This window comes from Eleutherodactylus coqui, chromosome 1 (assembly GCF_035609145.1).
Source record: "Eleutherodactylus coqui strain aEleCoq1 chromosome 1, aEleCoq1.hap1, whole genome shotgun sequence".
NCBI classification, from domain to species: Eukaryota; Metazoa; Chordata; class Amphibia; order Anura; family Eleutherodactylidae; genus Eleutherodactylus; species Eleutherodactylus coqui.
Window position 1 is genome coordinate 516,680,111 of NC_089837.1, and position 23,572 is coordinate 516,703,682.

Below are 23,572 nucleotides of genomic sequence, written 5' to 3' on the forward strand. Positions count from 1 at the left end.
CATTACCAAAAACACTAAATGAGTAAATAACCAGGATACAACAACATGAGAAGCAGCTTAGGAAAGTCCTAGAACCATGGGAAGATATTGCTCAGGCACTGGAGTGATGGGGAAAAGCATGCTAAGTAGTCTGATAAGGGAGGAGATTGGCAGAGGAAGAATCAGAGCGTGAATTAGAGATCTCAGTGGAAGAAGGACACTGAGCGAGAGAGCCTGGATCAGCAGTGGCAGGAGGAGAGCAGCATGCTGGCCATGTTATTTAGCTTCAGTTTATGGATTGTATATAATTTATTCTGTTACCTTATATTACTTCGCACTCTAATAAGCTGACTGTGATATAACTGCACCTGGTCTGGCAATTCACATATTTCAGTTTACCTAGCATGTACTTAGTAAGAAAAAAGTAAATACTAAATGGAAAAGGATCCCGGATCCAGGATGGAACATTAAGTTCTAGGTGTTTTACTTTCTTCTGCGATTATAAATCTTTCTGACATTTATGAGGGTGAGGAAATTATATATAAGCCATGTATCCACAGCATTCCACAGTCTCCCTTTCTCTGCCTGCTGATTTGCTGTGTTCATGTTGTACACCACTGGCTTCATCACTGCAGAAATGACACAGCATAGGATGACGACCATCTTGCTAACTGTGTGTCTATCTCTTTGTTTTGAAGTCTTACCGTCTCGTTTGCTGGTAAAGTAAATTATTTTTCAAATTTTGTGTTTTATGCACTGTAAATATGCATTTATGTAGATAATTCAGACTTCTCAATTGTCAATGTTGAGAGAATCCAAATACAGAACATTAACTCACAATAAGCTAAAAATGCAATATTATATATCTACAGTATTTACCTGCCAGGTATTTGCTGGAGAAGTATATTTTTGGAGCATTTAGGCATTTCTAAACATACCAAATGTCTGTTGTCAGATAACTCTTTAACATTTAATTTGCTAACATGGAGCCACAAGAAAACCTGTTTAGATGGTAGAAACAGTATAGTAAATCTGTTGATGGATACAGCTCTGGGGGGAAGAGTTTCAGGTGAGATCTCAGTTTATTGCATTTAGGCATCTTTGTACAGCATCTTAGACTCCATGTGGCTAATAATGCTGGAGGGGTCCCATGAGCGCTTCCCCGACACTAACAGGAAGCAATTACGGGGGTGGGGGGGTGGGGTGAGGGTTTCTTGTACAGGAATAGACTCTCACTGTAGAGGGAAATTGCAGATAGAAGAGAGAGTATGCGCTCAGCAAAATACTGCAGAGCTTAGGGATGGATCTTGGAGAGGAACTACTGAAGACAGTGGGATGATTAAGGAAAAAAATTAGATGCAAAAATTAGAAATTGTGCCCAAAAATTGGTGTGTATGTGAAGCGACAAATTTCTTATGTTTTTTTAAAGAAACTTTTAACATCTCCGTGGATAGTTTTGTGTGTCTATAACATTTTTTCTGACAAGTCAGTGATTCAAGAGGTAGCCGTAAGGAAGAGAAAAGCACCTAACATATCCAGTAATAGGTCCCATATTCACTATACAGCTTGCACCATTGGGATAAGTTTGACGCACTTTATATTCTAGATTGTGTCTACATTCTGTCTACATTCAGGAAAATGGGCAAAATTCATCATCAGGGTTATTTTTTATGCCAGTTTTCTGGCAGATTATTTTCCTTCTGCAGTTCACACTGCAACAAATTTATCAAATTTTGAATTATGCTGATAAATTAGTTCCATCTGTAAATATGTCTAGAGATATGGAGCCACTTTCTGTGCCACCCAGATTCTGGAGCGAGATTGCACCAAACTAAGGTTTATCTTAAATGTGCAATTTTTAAATCTGACTAAAATCCTTACAGACCTCAAACCCAGTTCCATTTTCCAGACATTTTTTTAAAAGTCAGTGACAGTAAAATATGTGAACAGTACACAAAGAATATAAACCATTGATTTCATGCAGCATGCTCTATTTTTATTCACTTTCACACACTAAAAGTCCCTATAGAAGTGACACCGAATAACCGCACAATTGCACAAAACGCTGCACAATCCCACAGGAAAAAGAACCCATCTGCAACTAATTAGACTAAGAAGACATTTAAATCAAGCGGTGGCTATGTCCCGCTCCCAGGTGAAAGCGACTAATGAATGCACAAAGTAAGGTAATATGTACACATTTGTGTATGGCGGCCCTTATGCCAAATTGTGGTGCATCACCAGTAATAAATGTGCCCCAATATCAACAATTCTCCCTTACAGTGTGTAAATGCAGAGGCCATATTTATCTATGTATCTACACCTTGTGTCAGTGATATCTTGGTCTAAAACAATGTCTAATCAGTTGTGAGATACACGTATCAGCCATTTCCACCAGGAAGAAAGAGCCTTTGTGCTTTGCACACCAGGTTTAGAAACTGGAATAGGAAATGGGTGTGGCTTGTTGCTTGGCAATTTATCACCTGCTACTTTTTAGAAGTTGCTAAATTTTTGCATTATCTTAGTCCAATAGATACGAAGCATAAAAATTAGAGAAACATCTCCTAGACATTTAAAAGATGCAACAAATTTACCAACATTGTACAACATTTTATAAAATAAATCTCAGATAATGACAATGTCGCCTCCAGCAAAACTGACTTCAAAAAATTCCCGTATAGTACATTCCTTGCAGCACAGACTCAGATTAGCAAAATCGGGAAATCTGTGAAATTCCTAGTGGGCCTTCAAGCCAACATACAGGCCCTCTATTGTCGCCTGAGAGGAGATTCTAACAAACGCACCCCATCTTCCCCTAACATGGGTCCTGCCTCCTAAATGTGTCCAGAGGGAGTAAAGAGTAAAAACACAACAAGATGCAGCAACTATCGAAAACTCTTTAGGGCTATGCTGCTCCAAGCTGCACATTGTACAGGCAGTCCTTGCTGAACAGGAGAGCTTCTTCATTGGTGGAGAGCCTGGCAGTGACAGGTGATCCACCAATCAGCACTCCTGGTCATTGAAGCTGTGTCAATGTGTTCCAAGTTCCCAAAATAGCACAAAAAATGTTGCATTATGCCACAATTATCAGGACATATGTACATACAGTTACTGTGCAGCCTTGCTTAACAGAGGTAGGTGGAGGCTGTGTCTGCACCTGGAGGCCATTAAGTGAGGTCATCACAATATGAGGCAGCTAACACATATATAAGTCCAATTACACATTTGCAGGTGAAAAACATGGCTTAGATATAGAACTATGAGAGTAAAAGTGTCTCTAGGTATATAGAAGTATGCATTTAAATGTATTTCTGTTTGTGTACAAGTAAACATGTATGGCCGGATTCACATGGCCATATACATACACACACGTTATGCCCTAGACTCTTGGGTATAACACACATTGCGTGAGATCACAGCTTTTTGCTGTGGGCCGAGCTGCGTCATCTTTTTGGAGTCCAATATGTACTGTGCAAAGTGTTAATCATCATGTGAGACTCTTCACAGTACTGCCGGATTCCCAGCATTTCTATATCAGCTGGGCTATGCACAGCATATGAATGCAGGTCCCCATGGTAACGCTAAGGCCTCATGTCCACGGGAAAAATCAGGCCCGCTACGGATTCTACATCGAGAATCCGTAGCGGGTCCCTCCTGCCCCGCGACATGAGGCATTAAATCAGAATAAACTCACCTGCTGCGGGCCGTGCGTGTCTTCCCTTCTTCGCGGCCGGATCTTCTTTCTTCGGCCAGGCGGATGTGCTCGGCATGCCAGCTATGTGCCGCCCGCATGCGCCGGGCACATCTGATGGACTGAAGAAAGAAAATCCTGCCGCGAAGGAAGGAAGATCTGCATCGCCCGCAGCAGGTGAGTTTAATTCAGGCGCGGGTCTCCTGCGGATCCGGATGGCTTCAATAGAAGCCTGCGGGAGCCGTCCCCACGGGAGACCCGTACCTAAATGGAGCATGTCCATTTTTTTTCAATTCACTTTTATTGACCATCCGTGGGTATTTATCTACCCGCGGGTGGCCAATGCATCCCTATGGGGTGCGGATCCGCGTGCGGGTGATCTGCTGCCAATTTAAAATCTTTTCCCCGTGGACATGAGGCCTAAGGGTTACTCAACTACATTAGGTCTTAAATATTATCAGCCACTTGTCTATCAGCATCTCCTACATAATAGCAGACAGGTAAATAAATGATAGTATCATATTAGCCAATCAGCCCCTTATCCAACAGCATCTCCTGCATATTATTGAGCAGACAAGTAATTCAATGATATCCTCATGAACATATAAAGATATATATAACAAGCCACTAAATGCATGCAGTAAATTTTTAAAAATATTTAAATACATATAGAAAATCCCAAACGAAAAAATGTAAAATAAAAAAAATACATAAAGGCTGAGAGTCCAGCACACTACGACACCAACAATTCCTGCCGTAGATCTGCAATAAAACCAAAAAAAAACACAATAAAATATGGAGCAATGATACAATGCATATATTATATATTATACATAGTAAAAAAAAATCTGAGTATTTAGGGCACCCTTACATGACAGATAATGGATTGTAATCCAGATTAAGCCCAGCAGGCTGAAGGGGATCAAGTTCATGAATCGACTTGAGCTCTTTCAGTTTCAAACATCTTTCTCGATCATCGCCCCCACTACCATTACATGTCCATGCGGTATTAAATATGTAGGGCAGATGACCCAGGAGGTCAAAAATAGAATTATTACCCACAAGAGCACCATTAGGACTATAAAAAAATGGATTTGCCAGTGGCAAAACACTTTGTTGATAATGGTCATTCAGTTAGTCAACTCTGATTTCGAGTAATCAATCTTGTGCCACTAATGTATAGGGGTGGTGAGAGCAGAACACGGTCCTATACAGCGGAGACAGACACAGGAGAGGGACAGCAAACAAATTGTACAAACCAGCAGCAAAAACACACAGAAAGCTGGATTCACACAAATACAAAATCATCCAGCTAAGCGCACACAAAGAACTACATGCCATGCAAGAAAATGCACAATAAAAAATCAAGGCATTAGGGGAAAGGTCAGGTGAAGTTAAATAGGAGGATGATTGCATATCACCACCAGCTGGGTGGAGGAACCAGACACAGTAACCCTGTGGGTGCTGGAAGAAACAGAAGCAGACTCAGGAGGCAGGACGATGCCTCCGTCTGCTAGACCAAGCACCATCTATAAGGTTTGAGAAGAATTAAAAGGGCCATCCATGTTCCTTTGGAAAATATGCAAATAGAACAATACCTCTGCAATGCCACCTATTGGAAGTCAGCATTCCTGAAAAACAATGTAAGACTTTAAACATACCTTGTAACAATAACTGGGAATTGTGAGCCAAAGCCACAACTACCACCTCTATATGCCTTTTACTAGCCTAGTCAGAAACCTGCTGCGCACTGATGAGTGGCAATCAAAACAGCTGTCTGTCATTGTTACAAAGCTTGTTTAAAAAAGTCTTACATCAACTTGTAGGAATGCTGCCTTTCAATAAATGGCATTGCAGAGTTATAATTCCATAGGCATGAAAAAGGCACACTTCTACTACATCTGTGTGCTCAGCACCAGCTACTCTGCCTCACTCATCATGCTGAACAATGGTGGTTCCATGGAGTCTGCCAGCAGGGGGCACTGCTGATCATCATGCAACAATAAGGTTGGCATGAAATCAAGGATGTTGCATACCACAGTGGCCAGGGCCAATGGAAATCTTTTAGAAAAGCTACCATGTAAAACACCTCAGCGATATGCGGTAGATTTCATAACTTTATAGAATCTGGGGTGTCGGACCTTTTTCTGGGAGTCTAAAGGGCATTCCAGGCTGACAAGTAAAAATCGTCTTTACTTCCTCCTGTGATATTAATATGAAACCTTATAAACAAATTCACTAAACATTTATTTCCTGTGTCTTACATCTAGAAGTATGGAGATCCGTGTATATACAGTGATGATTGTGAGAGCCGGTGTTGCTTCAGGGATTCCCCTAAGGGCTCTGGGAAATGTGTCTCAAAATCAACACCTTATGTGAAATGTTACGGCCCGGTGAGTACCTGTAAGCCGCTGTTGTACTGGTTCCTCCTCCCCGCACTCAGTATAATTCCTCACTCACATGGACTTTAAATTGTCAGATCCCCATCATTAATTTTCCAATATGACACTCCATGAGGCAGGATTCTCACTACATGACCTACAGCTCGGATTGGCAGAGCATTCAATAGAATTTCAAAATAGTGCAGATTTAGCTGCAGATTTGGGTGTGGAATCTGTGCCCAATTGGGCAGTGATAATTGCCTTGTGAATGAGGCCTAAGGGCCCTCTGTCTGTCACTTCACATCTTTTTAAGTAACTGTTTTGCATTGCTCATAAAATATAGAGCCCGGAGCATCTTATGAGAAATATACATGGAGAGGTTACTGTGTTATTTCTATTAGAAGTACGAGGTTAGCACAATTGTGTGTCCCTAACTCACAGGGCTCTAAGGGTGGTTTGCATCTCCAAATGAAGAGCCGAGATGAGAAGACCTGAACTTTTGTTCCGATCATCTGACTAACTTTTATAATCTGCACCAAATGGCTTTTGTTGCAGATTTTGGTACAGATTTGCAAAATTTGTCCTGCATGTTGTCTATCCCCATGCAATATGTTGGTGTGTATGCACCAAGATAGATAGCACATCCTGCAGTTTTACTTGCACAAAAATCCCTGGTGAAGGTGGCTCAATAGATGTCAATAGGCTAGTGGCATTACATTTCGCACCCATGCAAAAGCCTCCAAGACATGCTCTATTCTTAGGCAGATTTGCACACCAAAATCCCCATTGGAGTCTATGAGGGTGAACATATGTACGCGTGGGCATGTGCAAAACACTGCGCATACTCGAACACCGAAATCTTGTAAGGTTAATTAGCCTTTTAACCCCTTCCCGCTCCAGAGCGTAAGTTTACGTCCTGGCAGCGGGGTACTTCCCGCAACAGGGCGTAAACGTACGTCCTGGGGATAGCACGAGTTCACTTATGATCTTGCGCCTACCCGCAGCGGGAGCCGGCCTCCTGCTGTTAACCCCTTCCCTGCCGCGATCTTGCCGCAATCTATGTAGATCGCTCGCTCCCTCTGTGAAGTTGCCATGGACACTGCCGTCCTGTAGTGCCATAGCCTCTGATCTCTGTATAAACGATAAGGCATGGCAGGGCGCTAGCCCTGCCATGCCTTATCACAGCGATCATCAATGCACAGCTGCAAATTCCTCAGAGGGACATAGATGGTGTAAAAAAAAAAGATAATAAAAATGAATAAAAAAGAAAAATGTAAAAAAACACCTTTTTTATGCTTTTTCTCATATTAGCATAAAAAAAGGTAAAACAAAATTAAAACCACACATATTTACTATTGTCGCGTCCGCAATGACGCATACAATAAGTTGCACATGCTTTTGACTGTGCACGGAAAAAAGCGTTTTAAAAAACTGAGACAAATGCTAATTTTTAGCTTTTTGCCTCCCTAAGAACATAATAAAAGTGATGAAAAAAGCCCTATGTACCCCAAAATGGTACCAATAAAAACTAGAGCTTGTCTTGCAAAAAATAAGCCCTCACAGAGCTCCATCAATGGAAAAATAAAAAAGGTACAGGACTTTGAATGCAGTGATTTAGAAAAAAAAAAGATTTCCAAAAAAAGGGTTTTTATTGCAGAAAAGTGAAAAAACCTAAAAAAAATGTAAGAATTTTGGTATCGTTGTAACCGTACCGACCCGCAGAAAAAATGGATTGTGTCATTTATGCTGCATGATTAACGCTGTAAAAAAAAAAAAAAATCTACGGAAGAATTGATGCGTTTTCTCTCCCTTTATTCATAAAAAAAATAATGAAAATTTTACAATATAGTCAATGTAGCCAAAAGTGCCACCAATAAAAACTACAGTTCACCACGCAAAAAACAAGTCCTTATACAGCCGCATAGACGGGAAAATAAAAACGTTATGACTTTTGAAAAATGAAGAAAGTCCGCCAAAAATCGTTGCGTCCTTAAGCCCAAAATAGGCCATGTCATTAAGGGGTTAAATCAGGGAGTGATTCCCCCACCCATGTGAATGAGCTCTGCTTGAGCAAATATCTTGATATCTGAACTGAGCTAATCGTTCAGAAATCGCCGAATAGTTCATTTTGCCGTTTTAGATGCATGTGTAATTTTTTCTATACAGGTGGTCCCCGACTTGCGAACAGGTTCCGTTCCAGGAGCCTGTTCGCAAGTCCATTTTGTTCGCAAGTCGAACAAATGGTTGTATGGAGCGGGATCGCGGGTGGATCTTGCTCCATACAACGTCGGGTGCCGGCTGTTCTTACAGCGGTATTTAAAGTGTTAACAGTTCTGGCGAGCGGCGCGGCGGAACTGCTGCCGCCGGGTGCCGGCTGTAAGAACCGCCTGCACCCGACGTTCAGGGGGCCCGTACAGCGTCCCACGATGAGATCGCGGGACGCCGTGTGGTTGCAAGGCAGCCGGAGACCTCCTGAAAGGCCCCAGGGCTGCCTATGCAGAGTGCCCATCAAGCGCACGGCTTGATAGGCGCTCTGCATAGACAGCCCTAGGGCCTTTCAGAAGGCCCCCGGCTGCCTAGCAACCGCGATCTGACCGAACAGACTTCTATCAGGCTTGATAGAAGCCTGTCCGATCCCTGCACAGTATGATGTCATGCCATAGCAATACACCATACTGGGCAAAACAGATAGTTCGTATCTAGCGAAATTTGTAACTCGAATGTTCGCAAGTCGAGGACTATCTGTACTGAGTTTTCCAAATCACATTGTGTGTCTAAATAAATAACAAAATAAATGTCCATAAAATATATTTTAAAAATGCTTGTTTTTTTAAGTACATTTTTAATTTTGTAGAAGTGAAGAACAAAAAGACACATGCAGTATCACAGTAATCAAAAATAGCCCATATAATCATCTCTGTACTGTCACTGAACAAATCCCACTATACCAAGACCAACATCACCAATATTAACACTATATAAGGGCGCATTCAGACGACCCTATATCGGCTGGGTTTACATGCCCAGCCGATATACGGTGTCTCTCCCTGCAGGAGTAGGAGGCTGGAAGAGTCAGGAGCAGTGCTCTGAGCTCCCGCCCCCTCTCTGCCTTCTCTCCACCGCCTGCACTATTTTCAATGAGGAGAGGCGGGATGGGGGCGGAGCTGATTCCAGGAACTTAGCCTGTCACTGTTCCGCCTCCTCTCATTCCAAATAGTGCGGAGAGGAGGCAGAGAGGGGGCAGGAGCTCAGAGCACTGCTCCCGACTCTTCCAACCTCCTCCTTCTCCTGCAGAGAGAGACGCCGTATATCGGCTGGGTGTGTAAAACCAGGCGATATACGGTCATCTGAATGCGCCCTGAGGCCCATAGCATAATTACAGATTAACACATCATAGTGATAAATGCCAACATACTGTCACTGAAAATAAGACCACAACTACAAAGCTCAGTTATCAGTAATAACACTGAGGGTCACATAATACCCCCAGACTGTGACCACGTAATGTCAGCATAGTGTTACTGAAAAAAATGCTGTACAAAGACCAATAATATACCCTATTCATTGACCATAAAGTTGTATATATTAGATCTATAGAGGTGTTTTGCAGAGCGTATAAATTACAATACTGTTTTATCCAGTGATCACAGGAAATATCCCCTCTGACTGTAGTTGTTTACTCTCCCTTTTACTTCATCTGGCCCAGACAGTCATGACGACGTCTCCCAAACGCAACTTCTCTACAAAATTTGACACTGATTTTTTACTCCTCAATTTTCCAGTGATAAAGCTTTTTTCCCAACTTCTATATAATCTTCCCATCCATAGTGCACCAGGCAGTAGTAATACACTTCAGGTGACCAACACAGTAAAAAGATTCCATTTTACTGTGTTCTTTGTAAGCCCCACATAGTAATAGCCACTTCGAGTCCAAACACAATAATAGAGCCTCCATTCAATAATAATGCCTCTAAAAAGACCCTTCACCCAGTAATTATGGCCCTGACAGGCCCCTATTTAGTAGTGATGGCTCATATAAATCCCACTCAAGAATAATCCCGCAAAAAAGCCCCAGCCCCACCACTCAGTAGCAGTACACCACATAGGCCTCTCCCCGACACTCAGTAGCAGTTTCCCTCATAAGCCCCACACTTATCAGTGATCTCCGTCATAGGCCCCAGCTCCCAATCAATAGCAATTGCTCTCATTGGCTCAATCCCCCATTTCGTAATGGTGCACTTTAGATATAGTAAAAAAGAAAACGTTATACTCACCTGTGTCGTTCCTGCCTGCCTCTACAGTCATATCTGCACAGCTCGAATGGTCGGTATATGCAGAATTAACTGGTGAGAAGTACAGGCATGGAGTGCATGGGTAGAGTGGGAAGAGTAGCATAGGTGAGTTTAACTTTTTTTTTTTTACATTTACAAAAAAAATGTCCTCCTCTCCTTCAGCCCTCGGACCCTAATGGCTCACTGTGAGTTCTCCAGGCGGATTGAATGACCAGTCAGCCAGCATGTCCAGGGCAGGGGCAGGGCAAAGTTTCCAACTATCTAGAAATTCCCAACACGTTTTTGGTGTTCTTTGAAAAAAAAAATGCGTATGTGAATATTTTGAGGCTGGTAATACCTCATCAGGTTATTATGACTGAAATTATTAGCATTTTAAATAAATAAAAAACAGGTCGGCAGACCTGAGGAGAGATAAGTAGGAAGTCCGCATGTCCTTGACTGCCTGCCATACATCTGCCACCAGGGCTGAAGGATATTTCCATGGGGCTCCTTCCTAGAGACTTCATTAACATATAGCAGATTTGACACCTGTCCTGGAAATCTGGAAGGTTTACGCTTTTCTGGGGTGTTCATGGACATTATGGAAGAGTTGACAAGCATGTAATAATCTTCACTAGGTCATGTGACATAAATGTGAAACATTCTGAACAAATTCACTAAGCATTTATTTTGTCTGCTTTACATTTAGAATGAAGCAAATCCATGTTTTTATAGTCACCAATGTCATAGCGGGTGTTGCTTCCCTGGCCGCACAGCGAAAGATGCGACATGTGTACATAAAAATCCGGAATCTCGGAAATGTCTTGGTCCGGTGAGTACCTGTAGCCAGCTGTTGTCCTGGTTTCTCATCCATGTACACAGTATAAAGTGTTGTTTACATGGGTTTTAAGTTGTCAGATACATATTGGATTTTTCTGACATGAATCTGTCAGTTTAATCCCCGGTAGAATATTGCAGCTACGGTTTGGCACACACACACTTGGATTTGGCACCTGTCAGTGGGGTATATACCCTTATAGCCATCACATGTGGTTTCCATGTGATTGTCATTCTTTTTGCTGCAATGTGGATATGAGGATCTGCATGTAGAAAGATGTATGCTATATGACCTACAGCAGGGATCTGTGAGCCATTCCATAGAATGCTGAAATGGTGTGAATTTGGGTGCAGAATGTGTGTCCAACCCCGAGGCAACATACCCCATGAGAATAAAATCTTAGAGCCCTCTGTCAAGACATTTCTGACTACCGTATTTGCATTTGCTTATAACCCTGCACATACGATCCTTGTTAAATACACCACTAAAACAGCGTTTGTCCGAAGGTAGCCTAATAGGCAGTGACAGCGCTGGGATGAGTGCTTCAGCTACTTCATTCTAGCAGATCAGTGGGGTCTCAGCATCCGCAGCCCCAGCAATAAAACATTCCATTTGACATGTCACAAAAGTTTTTAAAGAGCGCACTTCTTTATGGGACATAAATGTGAAACCTACTAAAAGAATCATTTTTCCTTTGTTTTACATTTAGAACAATAACGATTTATGTTATGCTAATGAAAACTGTAATAGTGGGTGTTGCTACGGTATCGACAATCCCTGGATATTTTATAGATGTGGACCAAAAGTAAAAACTGAGTCATGTTTTGGTTCGGTGAGTACCTGTTACCAGCTGTTCTATTAGTTTTTCCTGCATACAGTATAAGGTCTCATAGACAAGGGCTTTAAAAGTGTCATGTTCCACTTTGGTTTTTTCCAGCATAGATTTAGTAGATTAATGCGCTGAGGCAAACAGCAAAATTATGGCCCCCTTCCCTCCTCGAAAACCACACTACTGATGATGAAGAAAAGAAACCTAAACTAGGTAGAATCCCTCGTGCTTCTTCTGCCACCGTTGTAGATATTCTCTTTACCTCCCCAGTTTCTTCCAGAAGGTTCTGCGTGGAAAGAAAGGCACAGGGTGGCACTGTGCCCCAGAACAATGCCCAGGGAACACTTGGTGGCCTATGTTCTAGCTGTGGCTAATGCTTTGGCTTGGCATCTGGGACACAGACTGGATCTATCATACATGGCACACACCTGTAAAGAGTTTGTTTAGTAGGTCAGAACAGAAACCGCAAATGCCCTTAAACAAAAGAGTGCTCATTGTTGAGTGGTGGGGAAAGTACTGCACGTCATCGCTGTCAACCTGTGATCAAAGACTGAGGGGCATCTGCACTGCATCATAAGGATATTTTCAGCTTTATTTTGTTCTTTCTTATTTTAACTTGGAGTCAGGTAGGAACTTTTTAAATGTTGATCCATGGAATATTTTGATTGCCATTATAGAGTCAAGAAGCATATTTTACCCCCCTAAAAAATCGGGTAAATTGGCTTCTGACTCATTGAGGATTTTTTGCCTCCTTATGGAACAACAAGAGGGCGGGGGAGGGGAAGAGAACAGGCTGACCTGAATGGGCATCTCTCTTTTTTCAGCCTAGCATACTAGGTTACTAAATATTTAATATCCATTTACTAGAGATTCACTGTGTTTTCAGTATTTTCTGAAACTTTTGGTGTAACAGTTAATGGCTATATGCCTGGTTCTCTAATAATCAGAAGATCTCTTTTGGTCTATAGCAGATGAAGGGTCATTAACCCTATTCCTGGTGGGCTTGGGAGAGCAAAGCACAGAGGCACCTTCACCCCTCATGTGTTGAAGGCAAGAGAGAGAAAAAAGAAAAAGAAGAGAAAGAAGGAGCCTGTCCTAAGTCTTTCCTACACAAGACCCAGTGCAGAGGTACTCTTCTTCTCAATTGTTTACGCCCAAGCATCCTGAAATCTGGGACTGCTTGGTGGAGATGCGCGTCTACAATTGTCACACACAGGTGTCCTGAAGCCAGGAATCACTGTGTGGAGGTACTCCTCTTCAAGTCTGTCTGTATATATTTCCAATTCTACCTGCACTTGAAATACTGTCTATTTTTGCCTTGTATCGTTGGAGTGTTTATTCAACTAAAGTTGTTCCAGGCCATGCCCATTCCCGGGGACCTGAGGTACTATGCTCCTGTCTGTGACTCATTTATTTCCCTGCTGATGTTCCTTCCAGGGGGTACTGGAATAGAATCGTGGCATCACCCGTGACAAACTCCACACTTGTTCTACTGATTATTGGGCATCTCCAAGCCAGGGGTGTCTGGAAGAGGCACAGTGCTGCTCTGTGACAAGCCAGCATCTTGCTCTCCCAGCTCCTCAGTATATATCATATGTCCGGGGTCACTCTATGGGACGCTACACAACTCTTTTTGGTCAAAAGTGAGTGAGGTCTATTTGGCTAGTTTTTTTCTAAAGCCTATGTTGTAGTAGGACCACCAAGTGCCCCTGTATGCATGTATAATAAGGTCCATGTACCACCATAAGTCCACACTAAAGTGGAAGTCGCGCTCATGTAAGCATACGCCAGAAAACATTGTAATTCTAATATGGATTGAGTATTATTCAATAACCCGCGTACAAAGACAGGTCTCCTCTAATCCCATCAATCTATAACCATTGTAGAGGTGTACTACAGAGAATGTCCTGTAGGGGGCAGTGGACAGGCATTCTGGTGCCTGAGAAAGGGGAAAACGCCCACAGGTGTTGTCAGAAAGTTGGATATAAGGGTGCATTCCTGCTACAGCCAGGGAGATGTTGGCTGAGAGAGACAGACAGACAGCTCAGTGAAGCTGTAAGTGCTGCTAGCCCCCGGGTCTAGTGCAGACTAGGAAATGTGGGATTACCACTGGCTTGGTGGACCTGAGTACCCTGCATGGTGCAGAATTGAATGGACTGTGTCATATGGACCCTTTGCGTGGCTGTACAGCCTGACATCTTGAGGAGAGGCATACAGCCTGAGCACCATGCGTGGTGCACCTTGTTGGTTTATAAGGACTTTGTGTTGCTGTTTATTTGGAGTGTGCCGTGCCAAATAAAGCCTGAAGTTGAGTTTACGCATGTTTGAAGTCCAGTGTGTCGTCGCCGTCCCTCCCCTGGAGGACAAATTGTTACAGCATATACTGAATAGACACTACTTAGAGACCCCCCCCCACCAGCGGACCTCTTCAGCCTAGAATACTGCAGCAATTCATAGTTATGTAGAATCCACTAGGTGCAATTGTTCTGCAGGAATATTGGCCCATGTGGGCAGAAGACCTTCTTGAAGTTCCGACTAGAGATGAGCGAACGCGTTCGTCCGAGCTTGCTATTCGTGCGAATATTAGGGTGTTCGGGATGTTCGTTATTCGTAACGAACACCATGCGGTGTTCTGGTAAATTAAACTTTCTTCCCTGAGACGTTAGCGCTTTTTTTTGGCCAATATAAAGACAGGGAAGGCATTACAACTTCCCCCTGCAACGTTTAAGCCCTATACCACCCCCCTGCTGTGAGTGGCTGGGGAGATAAGGTGTCCGCCTGATATGAAAGTCTGCCCCTCCCGCTGCTCGCTATGGATGCATTCTATATGCGCTCAATGGGGCCAGCGGCAGCAGCGCTGACCCCATTGAGAACATATAGAAGACAAATCCTTCTTCTCTGGCACAGCTGTAACAGCTGTAGCAGAGAAGAACGATGTTTGCCCATTGAATTCAATGGAACCGGCAATACAGCCGACTCCACTGAATGCAATGGGCTGCCGGCGATCGCAGGATTAATGGTCGGAAAGGGGTTAAATATATAACCCCTTTCCTGCAATTCATCCAGAAATGTGTTACACTAAAAATACATACCGGCGTATAAGGCGACCGGGCGTATAAGACGACCCCCCAACTGTCACCTTATACGCCGGTAATACAGTGGAGCAAAGAATAAAAAGCATTACTTACGTTTTTAGATGATCTGCGGCGCTCCTGCAGGCTGTCACTCCCTCCTGGTCCACGGCAGACAAGCTTTCTCCACGAAAGACTTTAAATCCCTGCCTCCAGAAGCACATGTGCCTTCAGCCAATCACAGCCAATGACAATGATGTCATTGAATGGCTGTGATTGGCTGTGTTTCTGGAGGCGGGGATTTCAAGCCTTATACGCCGGTATGTATTTTTAGTGTAACACATTTCTGGATGAATTGCAGGAAAGGGGTTATATATTTAACCCCTTTCCGACCATTAATCCTGCGATCGCCGGCAGCCCATTGCATTCAGTGGAGTCGGCTGTATTGCCGGTTCCATTGAATTCAATGGGCAAACATCGTTCTTCTCTGCTACAGCTGTTACAGCTGTGCCAGAGGAGGACGATCTTTATGCTGACAGTGGGGGGGGGGGCACTCTTGCCGCTATTGTGGCTTAATAGTGGGACCTGTGAACTTGAGATGCAGCCCACCATGTAGCCCCTCGCCTGCCCTATCCGTCACTGTGTCATTCCCATCACTTTCCTGAATTGCCCAGATTTTCACACATGAAAACCTTAGCGAGCATCGGCGAAATACAAAAATGTTCCGGTCGCCCATTGACTTCAATGGGGTTCGTTGTTCGAAACGAACCCTCGAGCATCACGGGAAGTTCGTTACGAATAACGAACACCCGAACATTTTGGTGTTCGCTCATCTCTAGTTCCGACAAATTAGATGGAAGTGCTGACATGCTCTCGCTTTTCTCTTACCACACTTTCAAAATAGTTCCATGAAAGGGTGTTTACATCAGATTAAGACTTTATATAGTGTCCTTCATATATAAAAAAGAAAGCACGTGTGCTCATTAAAGGGGTTGTCCCGCGGCAGCAAGTGGGTCTATACACTTCTGTATGGCCATATTAATGCACTTTGTAATGTACATTGTGCATTAATTATGAGCCATACAGAAGTTATAAAACGTTTTATACTTACCTGCTCCGTTGCTGGCGTCCTCGTTCCCATGGAGCCGACTAATTTTCGCCCTCCGATGGCCAAATTAGCCGCGCTTGCGCAGTCCGGGTCTTCTGCAGTCTTTTATGGGGCCGCTCGTGTAGAATGCCGACTCCGTGTAGCTCCGCCCCGTCACGTGCCGATTCCAGCCAATCAGGAGGCTGGAATCGGCAATGGACCGCACAGAAGACCTGCGGTCCACGGAGACAGAGGATCCCGGCGGCCATCTTCAGCAGGTAAGTATGAAGACGCCGGACCGCCGGGATTCAGGTAAGCGCTGTGAGGGTTGTTTTTTTAACCCCTGCATCGGGGTTGTCTTGCGCCGAACGGGGGGGGGGGGGGTTAAAAAAAAAAAAAAAAACCGTTTCGGCGCGGGACAACCCCTTTAATGGGTTAATGTGTTTTTGAACACTAGCAAAAAAAATCCAGATGCCTTTTTCATAAAGCTTTTTACCCGTTTATGGTTTTCCTATACAACTTCCACAGAAAAGAGTGCCAAACAGACCTCATACGCACAAAATGTCTGTCTGAATGTTCAAGGACGCGTTCACAGGGCAGCTTGTGAGTTATGCATGAGAGTCTAGGACTCCCCTCCCAGCAGACAGCACACAGATGCAGGTCCATGTACTGTCTGAGCCGCGGGTAGTGGACATTACATATCCTACCCTCATCCATGACCCGGACCAGAACACCATGTAGTGCACATGATATAGCACTTATGTGATTAGCCTTATTGGCAAATATATGTCCGTGTGCCGTGGAATACATAGACAGCACAGATGGGAAGACGACTGTCTAAATGGTCCCTAACAGCCTTTCCTTCCTGGTGTGAAGTAATAATTGTGGCCGATCTCAGGAATAATAACAATGAAAGAGAACAATAAAGAGAATTATAATCACACAACATTTATTTTCTCTCTCTTTTACATTTAGGACAATGGAGATCCCTGTGCTCTTAGTGAATATTGTAAGAGCGGGTGCTGCAAAAATAGCTTGATGAATTCTGGTAGATGTAGCCCAAAAGCAAAAGAAAATGTTGAATGTGACCCTGAGGTGAGTATCTGTAAGCGGCCGCTGTACTGGTTTCTCTATCAGGCCGTCTTCACACCGCGAAGAGTGAGTTACACTTGAGATTCTCGTGAGCAATTTGCATGGCGCAGCACACAGACCCCCATACACATGCTGTGTGGGACCCCGCAGCTTACATGTCACATTTGTGCACAAGAATTTCATGAAAACAGGTAATGCAGAGATTTATCAAACTTGGACCAACAATCTGAGTGGGGGGAAAAAAGTGTATCTTATCTTGGAACGTGACATGGAGCTGTTCCTCCTTTATTCCTCCTGGAAATGTATGAATAGATACACAGTGGGGTGCTTGTACACTAGGCAGTGCTGTGACATGAGCTTTTACTGCAAATTGCAATTTTGGATACACACAATTTTCTGACGCATTTTTATCACTCGTTTTTCTCACGATAGACAGTAGGAGTTTAATTGTTATAAAAGCATTGCATGAAAATTGCAAGTTTGTGCATTGCGATCTGATAAAAAGGAGGCTCCAAAGAGAAATATGGGTGATAAAGAAAAAGCAAAATGCAGAAAGACATGGCATGCAGCGAAAATCACTGGTTTCATAATTCTGTGTTCTCAGGGTGGATTCACATAAGCTTATTTATGTGCGTACAACTGTGCGCACAAAAACACGTGCCTATTATAACCATTGCTTCCCTATGGTGTGTTTACATGTCCGTGTTTTACAGGTGTGCAAACACATGTACCTGCAAAACATAGAATATGCGTGCACCATAGGTTCGTCGTACACGTTAATATTCCCCAGTAGGGAGTCCCCTTGTCACTGAACTCTGCAACAGCACTGTGACAGCACTGCAGTGAGAAGGGGACTGCCTGCAGGGAGTAAAGAGTCCCCTGCACAGCTGTCACAGCTGTGACAAAGGATCGCAATGCTATCCCATTGAGTTCAATTGGACTGGCACTTATGAAGTCCCCACCTGCTGAAAGGGCTGTATCTGATTAGCTGAGCGCTCAGCCAATCACAGGCAGCTCTCAGCCATTCATTGAATGACAGCTGAGTGCTGCCTGTGATTGGTCACAACCCTCAGGCGGTGCATGGCCATTCATTGAAGGCAATGGGCATGGACCTGCATTTACACGTGTTTGTGCATGTCCGTAGGTACACTGTTTTGTGCACACCTATGTATGGCACACGCTCGTGTGAATGCACCCTCACTCAGGGTTCCTTCACACTGGCGATCACAATATTCCTGCGGGAAAATTGCTGCAAAATCACAGCCTTGTACAGTCGATTTTTGAGCATCAGCGTTGCTTTTTCTTGTGAAAAATCACGCATCACATTGCTACCGCCCGCGATTTTCTTGTGCGATGAAATCAAGTCAGTAGTAAAAAATCAATAGGACTTTCTAATGTTAAAAACACATGGCATCACATGAAAATCACAAGTTTTTGCGTTGCGATGTGATAAAAAATAGACCCCATAGGGAAACATGGGCTAGAAAAAAAATAGCAAACCGCAGAAATATAGGACATGCCGTAATTTTTTTTTTTTCACACCACTTTGTATGACTGAGAACATCGTAAATGGGAATTAAACCATTGAAAATCATTGGTTTCATAATTCCACATCTTCACTCTCTCTCGCATCTCGTGATTTTATTGCCATTGTGAAGGCAGCCTAAAGTTGGATTCACACCGGCAAATACGATTTTTGGGCTGTGATTCCCGGCCTGATATTGCACTCACCACCATGTGAAAGTCCTGTGGATGTGGGGTGTTTTCATGTGACAACAGCCTCACATCACTGCAGGGAGGAAAGGAATTCCCACCGCGGCCTCTTAGGATCGCGGAGTTCTCCCATTGAGATGTGAGATCTCGCAGATAGATAGGACATGCTGCGATTTGTTTCCTACATTTCATTGCATCTCAGTGCCGTGCGGAAAAACATCATTAATGTATATGACCCTATTCAAAAGAATGGAGTTCATATTTGTGCCAGATTTGTGTGTCTCGCTATACACAAATTGTACCCAATTTTCACGCCAGTGTGAAGGCAACCAAAGGCTAACTTTACAGGTGAGGGCGATATCAGCCCAATATCGCCATCGCCAACATGCATTTTCCCTGTGGATGTGAGGCATTTTTATAGCAAAGCTGCCCTGCAAAACTCTGGGAAAGTAGCGATCCTCCTCCAGGACAATAGGAGCAAGGAGTCTCTCCCATTGTTTTCAATGAGGAGACCTCGCATGGCATGAACCTAGCACATGGTGTGATGCTGCCGCTGGCCCCATTGAAAACAATGGGGGATGTGTTTGCGGTGCAGGACTAAAATCACCCATATGTATGAGCCCATTCAAAAAAAATCGGGTTTATATTCATGTGAGATTCGTGCGTCTTCCAATGCCGGCCTAAAATCACAGTTGCTCTGGTGAATAACACCTAATTCACATGAGCGACGCATTCTCAAGCTAGCTACATCGCGGCCAAAAATTGCATTAATAAGAATAGCCTGAAATGAGTCCCGAGCTTAATTAGCGTTTTCTCGTCCATTCAAACAGGCGTATCACAGGAAAATAACGTTGCGGCGCTGATTTCCATTGGTCGGCAGAAATCTTCAGAATAACTTCTAATAGCTGAAATAGCGGCAGCGGTCTTCTTTTCTGAGTGCCTCCTCCCTTTTGTTTCAGCTCCCATAAAGGGTCTATGGGAGCTTACAGCATTTTTTGTCAAAAACTATATCTTGTGACGTGTTGAAAAAAATCATCGTCCGAAAATGGTTGCCGATTTTTCCTTTGACAGCGCAAATGAATGCATTGGAATCTGATGCTTCACAAGGTCACAAGTTTTGGCCGACATTTTACCGCGGATAAATAGCGACATAAAATCTCTAGTGTTAATGAGCCCTAAAACTGCGTGCGGTGGGAGATGTAGCGTCAGAAAGGTTATTCTCAGTAATGGGACCCCTGGCCTCACACTGCATCTCCCACCACTGATCTTACATGTTAGTGACAGATGTGGTTAGGAGTCATAAGTGTCTTCATTAACCCTATCATCTCTTTCTTCAGACTCATAATGGATTCTATAAGCACAACTGCCCGTGTGAGAGCGGACTTATATGTGAAATGGACACAGAATGTATCCACGAATCAAGAATAGGGCCCAATACAGGGATTTGGCTTCTTACATCTAAACAAACTAGATACAAGAAGCCAAACAAAAGTATCTGCAAGAATCCAAACAGAAGAATCTGCAAGAAGCCAAACACCCCAAATAAATGTCTCTAAGAGCTGAGAAAGTATCCGCCGGTATCTACACGGATCTACAAGAGGTTGTCAGTCTTATGCAAATAAAGCTTCTACGACTTCCTGATCTGTTTGTCTTTCCTCACTGTTTCCAAGATTTCTGCTTGCTGTCCGTAAATGGAAACATTGATATTCAGAGGCTGAGAAGCCGTCACTTTGTCTGGCTCACACAGCAGCAGTTTGTTACAATGTAGCAGCCAGGAGTCTAGAACAGGAGTAAAGGTTCATTCACAGAGGTATATATATGCCCCATATTATACATGTAATACGGAGTGTATAGAACCTTCAGGGGGTTCTTTCACATCTGAGTATCTTTCACATGGTCATGTGAAAAAAATTTGCAGCACGTCTCAGAGAAGTGAATGTGACTGTGCAAATACTCAGTGAATATGCGTGAAAAATGCATATTTACCACATATTTGCACATCGACATAATGGGCGCAACCTGCATGATTTTTGGGCTCGTAAATATACATCAATTATACATACAAAAAGAAAATGCCAAATTGGCTGAAATATCCACTAAATGCTCCTATATTTGTAGTCCGTGAAAATCCTGTGTATCCACAAACCGACATACACATACGCCGTGTGAATCACCCCAAATACTTGTATTCCTAAAGTTTTTCACGACCGCAAAAGAAAAAAAAAAAATCACACACAAGCTCAATTCTTTATTTCTGCATCTTAAAGAAAAACTGACAGCAGACACATGGCATCCGCATTCTATCCATTTTTTTCCTCTCCCCACTTAGGGCTCAGTCACACGGGCACATCGGCACTCGTACACCGGCGCCGATGCGCCTGTGTGACTGAGCCCTGACTTGAATGGGCAAAAACTAATCAGGATAGCCCATGCTATGAGCTTTTTCATGCAGTCCGTGTCTGTGTGAAAAACCTTGGTCGCATGCATCACACCATGAAATAATAAGGGAGCCCATGCTGTCCGGGTGTACGCCGTTTTTTTTTTTTTACGGACTGCACACAGATTTTAAAAAAAACACTAGTCTGCTGGAGGCCGTAATCACAAAGATCTCTGCTACAATTTTGCAGAGGCTTCAGCCCGGGACATAACCTGCGGCAGAAAAAAAATTGTGGTGAACTTTATGGTGGATTCTCAGGAAAATCCGAATGTATTATACATTTTTTTCCTTAGATCCTCAGGATGCGGAAAAAACCATAAAATAAGATATACCCATCATCCCTTGCGTCCCTTCCACTACTGATGACCACCCAGGTCATGTGACCGCTGCAATGTATTGTGCATAGACAGCGTATCAGACGCAGGCCATACAAATGTATAGGGCTCACGCTGGGTACGTATGCAGAGGAATAGAGCATGCTGTGATTTATTTCTGTTGCGTACCCCATAAAACCGTATAATATTTCTGCAAGACACATCTTAATACGCAGAAAAATCTGCATGTAAACATCGCAGGCTTTGAAGCAAAAATTATAGCAGAAGATTTAGCTAAATTTGAAGGTTGGCTTCACACCAGTGAGAAAAGCATGCGAGTGAAAACGCATGATTATCAAACCAATGATTTTCAATGGTTTCATTCCCATTTGTGATGTTTTCACTCCTGTGATGCCTGCTGAAAAAACAATCACACCATGTCCTATCTCTTTGCGGTAACACCTTTTGTTTTCAATGAGAACAGAGGCCCCATTGAAAATTTCTGCAACGTGTGAACGCACCGTAAGACATCTTTCACACAGCGCTACATTCTCCAGTCGGCCGCACCACGGCCAAAAGATGCATGTACTAGGAAAAAATGTGACCAAGTCACAGCTAAATCTCGTGTTTTTTCGCCTATTCATGCAGCCAGGTGCAGCATACAGACGCCGCAGGCTAGAATTCCTTTGGCCGGCATCCCTTTTTATTGGTAGAGATAAGAAAAAAACGGTAATCCTGCGCTGCTTTTATATAGAAGAGCGACCGATTCTCTTGAAAGATTACAACGGTCAAATTCCAGTTTAAAGTCAAAAAACCATTTAATAGTACAAACAGAGGTCACAACCTCATATAAAAAATAGATAGATACTTGCGGGATAATATGCGACGCGTTTTGACGTGCTAGACGTCTTTCTCAAGCATACATAGAACCAACAGGACATGGTATATATAGCACAGTCAACAATTACATACCCTTCCCCAGAGGTCAGCGGAATTGTGCTTGATTCCGGTGTAGGGCGCCATCTTGGGCCACGGGCGATGACGTTTCATCCTGATATACTATAGAGCTATTCAGAGTCGGCTTCAAGAGCCGACGTCCGAGGTTGTGTCACATGACCCATATTACGGAGGTACGCTCTGTAAAAGACACGCAGCGCTGCGTTCCATACAGGAGTTAGTGTCCGGGGCCGGCATCAAGAGCCGTACCTCGTGACTACTGAACTAGGATTCGCCTCCTTAATCTGTCAGGCGCTCGGGGCCATATCACATGACCCATATGTGGAGACCCGCTGTGTGTAAGGAGCTTAGCGATGTACTCCATTAGGAAACTGACATCCAGAGCCAACGTACGGCATCATATCTTGTTTTTTGATAAATGAGTGCTGATGCAAATACAATAAAAGTGGACATAAAAACGCTCACTCATTACTTCCTATATAAATATTAAAATTGATTTTCATTTACATATAAGCTCCCAATCTATTAAAATCTGTGTTAAACACAGAGAAAAGGAAAAGGGGAGGGGAAAGATGGGGAAACTATCAAAAAAATTAATCAAAAAAATCATTCTCATATATAATAGTAAATAACTATAAAAAATATGAAATATATAATATGAGACATAACATTCATTAATATCTTGATAAAAGTGAATGATGATTCATCGATAATTAATAATCATATTCATCTATACTCATTAAGAAAAAAGGGGGGCAATATTAAACCTCTATAATTAAAAGGAGGTGTACCAATTAATCTATTTTCCTCAAAAGATCTTCTCTAAAGATTCGTTTAGACCCCTGGGGTATAGGGTGTCCATACGAAATATCCAGAACATTTCTCTTGTTTTGAGACGAGAAAATGACCTGG

At 43.2% G+C, this 23,572-nt stretch overlaps 1 protein-coding gene across 5 annotated transcripts in view; it reads left to right on the forward strand.

Annotated features, from left to right (window-relative positions):
- Positions 1–20,593, forward strand: part of LOC136614744 (keratin-associated protein 4-6-like) — a 426,222-nt gene extending 405,629 nt beyond the window's left edge. For 2 of the 5 annotated variants that reach the window (XM_066594134.1, XM_066594130.1), the window contains exons 2-6: positions 5,941–6,063; positions 11,032–11,154; positions 11,870–11,992; positions 17,123–17,242; positions 20,290–20,593. In XM_066594134.1, coding sequence (XP_066450231.1) covers positions 5,941–6,063; positions 11,032–11,154; positions 11,870–11,992; positions 17,123–17,242; positions 20,290–20,508 — 708 coding nt within the window. In that variant the 3' untranslated portion in view covers positions 20,509–20,593. Of the gene's footprint in view, positions 1–569; positions 698–5,940; positions 6,064–11,031; positions 11,155–11,869; positions 11,993–17,122; positions 17,243–20,289 lie in introns of those variants that run through there. The other 3 variants (XM_066594132.1, XM_066594131.1, XM_066594133.1) reach the window with 3 other exon arrangements.
- The last annotated feature ends 2,979 nt before the right edge of the window (positions 20,594–23,572 follow it).